General features: G+C 41.3%; 1 protein-coding gene and 1 non-coding gene across 2 annotated transcripts in view; one reads left to right on the top strand and one right to left on the bottom strand.

Annotated features, from left to right (window-relative positions):
• The first annotated feature begins 2,486 nt into the window (after positions 1-2,486).
• Positions 2,487-2,588, top strand: LOC114005323 (U6 spliceosomal RNA). The gene has a single exon (XR_003547199.1). It is a non-coding gene; the product is annotated as a U6 spliceosomal RNA (small nuclear RNA).
• Positions 2,589-3,662: 1,074 nt separating this feature from the next.
• Positions 3,663-6,657, bottom strand: part of BMS1 (BMS1 ribosome biogenesis factor) — a 71,109-nt gene continuing 68,114 nt past the window's right edge. Inside the window, exons 22-23 of the mRNA XM_006164514.3 lie at positions 4,612-4,773; positions 3,663-4,195 (exon numbers count right to left, since the gene is read on the bottom strand). Of these exons, the coding sequence (XP_006164576.1) occupies positions 3,965-4,195; positions 4,612-4,773 (393 nt within the window). The 3' untranslated portion in view covers positions 3,663-3,964. The remainder of the gene's footprint in view (positions 4,196-4,611; positions 4,774-6,657) is intronic.

Raw genomic sequence — 6,657 nt, 5'->3', positions numbered from 1 at the left:
TTTCCTTACGCGAAGAGAATAACTTGTTTTCCTGGTTTTTGGAGTTAAATCTGAGCATTCAGAGGCATGCAGGAGGTGATCTGTACTCTCTAAGCAGTATCAGTTTTCTCCCTTTGTGCGGCAGATTCCATGGAAATTGAGAATCAATCTGTCCCTAAAAGTATTCAGATATTTGGCTACTGTGCATCTAGACCTGTCTAGAAACTCAGTGCGTGGAGGTTGAGCAGAGAAGTGAGAAAGGTAAAAGGAAAACAAAGAAAAGAGAATAAAAACAAAAAATAGAAAAAAAATTAAGCAAAATAAGAAAACCACATGGCGTGCTACTGCTCAGAACTCAGATATAGATGGCTTGTTCTATGTGGGTGGGGGGAGAGGTAAGAATTAGCAAGATAAAAGAGCTTCAGAGTGCTAAGAAGCTTTTTAAAAAATTAAAAATAGAGAGAGGGGGGCTGGCAGGTGGCATGGTGGTTAAGGGTGCTGGACTCCTACCGGGCTGACCACAGTTCAAGTCCTGGACCTGGTGGCTTGCTTTTTCATTTTCCCTCTCTTTCTTGCTCTCACTCTCCCTCTCTGGTCAAATTTAAAAATATGTAAATAAAGTTAAAATAATTATTAAAAAAAATAAAAGTGGAGAGAGAGGGAGACAGAGAGAATAAAGAGGGTGATCTAACCTGGTTAGATCTGGGAGGCAGGAGTATAAAGTCTGAGCAGAAGATCTTCAGTTGTCCTAATCCCTGTAAGGGGCCACTCACAACTCAGATATCAATGGCTGGTGATTGGCTTGTCCTGGCTAGATCTGGGGGGCAGGAAGGAAAAGTCTGGGAAGATCTTCAGTTGTCCTCTGCATCCCTATATTTTAATAGCCTGGCTAGCTAGGGCCTTAACCAGTAAAAATTCTACGTAAGAAAAACAAAACAAAAAAACCCTGTTAATCAGATTCCTTAACCTTAGTGTTACATAATCTTTTTCCCCCAGAAAGAATTATTTATTTAATTCCATTTGTCATTATTAATATTTTCTAATTTGGCAGAGAGATAAGAAAGGGAAAGCGAGAAAGCAAGCTACCAGGTCTGGGACTCAAACTGTGGTTGGCCATGTGGGAATCTGGCACCTTTAACAACCATGCCACCTGCCAGCCCAGAGTTACATAATCTTGATGTGCAAACTTCAATTCCCTTGTTCTCCAAATTTTAAGATTTTTAATATAACATTATAAATGTAATTTATTTGTTTGTGACTGTGCTTAAACATTTGTTTTTTTCCCCACTGCTAAAGAATTTCACTCATTCAGCTAAAATATGAGACTACACAACAATATATATTGTATCATTTGCAACACTTTTTCTTTGAACAAACTTAATTGTATAAGACACTTTTTTAAAGAATTATGTTAACTTTATTTTAATTTGACCAGAGAGGGACAGAGTGAGAGGGACCGTGAGAAGGCAAGCTGCCAGGTCCAGGACTCGAACTGCAGTCTCCTGTATAAGACACTGTTAAAATCAGGTTTCATTTACTCTGAATATTTTCTAAGCTACTTAATTGCAAAACATGGTATAACTTAAGAGTACTTTGTACATTTTTAGTTGAATTATGTTTTCATATTCTAAAGTGTATCAATTTGCTATATAACATAACAGAAACTAGTTTTAAATTACTTTATCTTTTATTGGTTTATTATGTGTTAGTCCCTAGACAAATCAGCATATTGGATGCTGATATTTCTAACTCTTGAGGAATAGAGGAAAATTTACAACAGCTATCTTCAAAAAGGTCTGGGCATGTTGCCAGCTGTCACTTCTCAGGTAGAGTTGGCCCTGGTAGGACTACCACATTACTTCTTAAGACAAAGACTGGGGACCAGCAGTTAGCGTAATGGCTATGTTGCTGGACTCCCATGTAGTCGACTGTGGTTCGTGTCCCGGACCCGGTGGCTTAAAACTCAACACAGCGCGTGTATGCATGCGTGCGTGCCCATCCCCCCTGGGAGTGATTTCTCCCTTTCTGTTTCTCTGTTTCTCTCTGTCTGGCGAGCACATGCGCCCTATAACAAAAATCTCTCCAAAAAAAAAGAAGACAAAGACTGAACACTTACCCACTCCACTAGTGGTAATAAGATAGATGGATGGATTGATGTTTGGTTATAGGCTTTATATTTAATTATTCATAATCCTGCCAAGAAACTCAGTGATTGGCTCTAGGCAAATTTTCTTCATCCTATATGTTTTAAAAAGCAACATGCGGGCCAGCCAGTGGTGTGGAGATTAAGTTGGCTAGATACCACATGGATGACTACATAGCCTGAGTATTGAATGTGGCGACTAGAAAAACATGCCAGGTATGTACCCAAAATCCCAAAAGGACAAATGGAGGAAAAGGGATTGCAGTGTGGCCATGGGGGATGCTTTCTCGCTCCCCCAACCCTGTCTCGCTCTGGTGAGTGCATGTGCCCTGTAGCAAAGAGAGGGGGAAAAAAAGGCAACATGGGATCCATCTGCAGTACCCATACTAAAATTGGAACAAGACAGAGAAGGTTTGCATGGCCCTGTAAAGATGACATACAAACCTGTGAAGTGTTTCATATTTTCTTTCTCTCTCTCACACACACACACACAGTATCAACATATAATCTATATATCTTATATAAAAGTATATACAGAAGTGGCATATACATGTATGATTATATCAATGAAAAGGTCAATTTTTTTTTTTTTTGGAGAGGTTTTTTCGCTATAGGGCGCGTGCGCTCACCAGACAGACAGACAGAGACAGAGAGACAGAAAGCGAGAAATCACCCCCCAGGGGAGATGGTCACGCCGCAATCCCTTCTCCTCCATTCTCCTCTCGGGATCTTGGGCATGCACACACACACACCTGGCGTGAGTTTTAAGCCACGGGGTCTGGGACGTGAACTGCGGTTGACTACGTGGGAGTTCAGCGACATAGCCATTACGCTAACTGCTGGTTCCCAAAGGTCAATTTTAAAAAGGCAACAAATACAAGCAGATGTAATACCTGAGCACAATACAAGGAACTTCTCTCACTAATGAATACCATTTCCTTGTTCTCTAGTCCTGAGATAATAATCTCCTACTCTAAAGCCTTAAAAATGATATTTATTGTTTTCTAGCTATTATGAGGATGCAAAATATATAAAACAAGATATAAAATGCTGGGACCAGCAGTTAACATAATGGCCATGTCGCTGGACTCCCATGTAGTTGACTGTGGTTTGAGTCCCGGACCCGGTGGCTTAAACTCACACCGGGTGCGTGTGCGTACATGCGTGCCCAAGATCCCAAGAGGAGAAGGGAGGAGAAGGGATTGCGGTATGGCCATCACCCCTGGCCGTGTTGTGGCGGCCAACCCCCAGGAGGTGATTTCTCACTTTCTCTCTCAATCTCTGTCTCCAGTGAGCACACGTGCCCTATGGCAAAAACTAAAAAAAAAAAAAAAAAAAAAAGATATAAAAATGCCCATTAGGATCAGTGGTCAAAGAATACAACAGACAAAAATATAAAACAAATACTCTTCTTTAAAGCTAATGGTTCAAGTTAATATGTTTTTCCTTCTGGAAGACTCATGATGAAAGTAGGAGAATAAGCAATTATCCACCATCAAAAGTCAGGCATTCATCCGTAATGAAAACTACTAAGCCAAAATTAACAGAAAAATAGTTTAATATTTTTGTCACAGAAATACTTCAAATGAGGCAGGGAAAAAGAGAGTGAGAGAATCCACATGACAATAAATTATATCAGTTTAAGCCTCTACATCACTAGATTCTGAAAATGAATACGTATCCTGCTAGTATGGTCATGTCCATTTGTTCTGAAGGCAATGTGGGTGAAGTTTCTAACAAAGGTCTCTCTTGGGTTCTGTCCTGACTTGCAATTTACAAGCACTATGATATTTGAAAGCATCCATATCTGCAAATCTAAAGGAGTCCTTCCACCCTGAAGACTCATTTCAACTGTTCTTCAGCCCCCTTCAGACTGGACTTCTGATTTCGCTTTTCCTTTTGACCTTGAATGCGGAAGAGCTTCTTCCTGAGGTCCTTTTGTCGCTTTAGCTTTTCCTCCTCCTCCTTCTGCTTCATTTTGAAGTGTTCTTTATTCTGCAAATGCCGCTGCTCCTTGGCCTTCTTCATCTTCTGACTGTGCACTGTACTCAGAGCATCCAGCAGTGCAAGGATCTGACAAGGACAAAACTCAGTGAGCATCAGAATATCTTCACAGTTACAGCATGCCTGCACTTTACATTTTCAGGGGCCTAAAACCTTGACTGGTGTTTTGAAACTAGAGTTTATCTATGCTCCAAATAAGCATTAACCTAGGAAATCACAACTGGCATAGTGTGAGCATATTTACCTTTACCACAAAAGCACCTCTGTTAACCACTCTGAGGACACTAGGCACAAAGACTGGTTCGCTGGCTGTGTGCATATTGCTCCCATTTAATGCTTAAGGCAGAGCAGGACTAAACAAAGGAAGGAAGTGGATTCTGCCCCTTCATCCTTTCCTGATGAAAACTGAGACTGCCAAGTATGTGCCTGAGGGTGCTGTTTTCATATCTAAACCTAGCGCACAGTAAGCCATCTGGTGACAGTACCTTTCTTTCATGAGGCTCTCGTATGACAGCTGGTCTCCGCCTGTCCTTTGGGATCTTGCCTGCTTTTGCCTGGATCTTGGGTTTGTTCTTAAATGGCAGGGCCTTCTGCAAGGCTTTTGGAATGTGCAACGAATTAAAATGTTTCTTTTGCCTCAGGATCGGCTGAAAAGAAAAATAAAAGACCAACATATTTAAAATGACCAGTGAGCATTTAAAACATTTGCACAGGGGCTGGGTGGTAGTGCAATGGTAAAACACAATGTTCTGTGAGGCTGACCCACAAGGGAAGGTTGCTGATTTGCACTGGAGATATCCCTGAATATGCTGGACATGTGTGTGCTCATGATGCAGGCTGATAGTGCGCAGATTATAGCATCAAGACCTTGTCATGGTCATATCTTTCTCACTCAATCATGAAATAAATAAACTTAAAACCAGCAAACAAGGGACCAGCAGTTGGCGTAATGGCTATGTCGCTGGACTCCTATGTAGTCAGCCACAGTTCAAGTCCCGGACCCAGTGGCTTGAACACATGCACGCACGTGTGCGTGAGTGCCCAAGATCCCAAGAGGAGAATGGAGGAGAAGGGATTGCGGTGTGGCCATCCTCCCGGGGGGTGATTTCTCGTTTTCTGTCTCTCTGTCTGTCTCTGTCTTTTTGGCGAGCACATGCACCCTATAGCAAAAACTCTCAAAAACAAAAAACAAAACACAAAACAAAACAAAAAAACCGCACACACACAACAACTCCCCCCCTCCCCAGGAAACAAGTAAAAACACTTCTGCATAAAATCTTCTCAACAGATTGATTTGTCTACAAGATCAATAATACTAGTGTCTACTGGATGTCAGCAATTAGGGTTCAATCACACATCAAATATTCATTTATCCATTTACTGTCTCAATGGACATCCACAACTCTAGGCAAAACAGGAAGGAACATATTAGATTAGTGCAAAAGTAATCGTGATTTTGCATTATTGAAATATGCCACTTGATACTAGATACAATCTTATATATGCATTTCTCATTTATCTCTGTATGCTTTTTTGTTAATGACTTAATACTTGCTGTTTATTTTCCATGTATTTTAGACTATGAAGATGATGTTAAAAAAAAAAAAAGCAAATTCAAGCAATTTTCTTATTAGAGTTCAAAATGTGTCACAACATCAACAATGCATTGGCCCAGTAACTGTTAATGAATGTACTGTAGAGTAGTGGTTCAAGAAGTTTTTCAAAGGAGATGAGAGCTTTGAACATAAGGAGCATAGAGGCCAGCCATCAAAAGTTGACAAAGACCAATTGACCACTGATCCTCTTACAACTGCATGAGAAATTGCCGAAAAACTCAAAGGTAACCTTTCTATGGTCATTCAGCATTTGAAGTAAATTGCTAAGGTAAAAAAGCTCAATAAGTGGGTCTCTCATGAACTGACCAAAAATGTTACAAATCGTTATTCTGAAGTGTCATCTTCTCTTATATGCAGTGACAACAAGCCATTTCTCAATTGGATTGTGATGTGGGAAAACAAACAATGATGACCAGTTCAGTGGCTAGACCAAGAAGTAGCTCCAAAGCACTTACCAAAGCTTAAACTTGCTATGGGAGCTGTCTGGAGTCTGCACGAAGGAGCTTCCTTCAGAGAAGGAGACAATGTTGTGTCTGGCCCCTGTGGCCTGTGCTGCTACTGTTCTGCACCATCTTGGAACCAGAACTACTACCAAAGTGTGTACTGCTCCAAGGGTAAGTATCTGTTGCATGCTTCCATCCCTGAGGATTTGTCAACCCAGTGCTACCATGCCTGATAGCCCATGACCCCTGGGCTACTAAGACACCCTAATGTACGGGGTCAAGCTGCTGTATACTGCCCATTCCAGTTGCTATTGGATCCTGCCTCCTGGGAAATTGGTGCCTTGTCCACTCTGAGCAGTCATGTTTGCCTCCTGGCCCCAAAGCTGAAGCCATGTTCTATTTCAAGGAGGATTGCTGCCTTGGCTGAGTTGAATAGCTATACTTTTCAGGATTGAGCCAATGTGGCACCCCA

Source organism: Tupaia chinensis, unplaced genomic scaffold (genome assembly GCF_000334495.1).
Source record: "Tupaia chinensis unplaced genomic scaffold, TupChi_1.0 Scaffold143636_1, whole genome shotgun sequence".
Taxonomy (NCBI): Eukaryota; Metazoa; Chordata; class Mammalia; order Scandentia; family Tupaiidae; genus Tupaia; species Tupaia belangeri.
The sequence above is the reverse complement of the archived record's forward strand: the minus strand, read 5'-3'. Positions and strand labels throughout refer to the sequence as shown.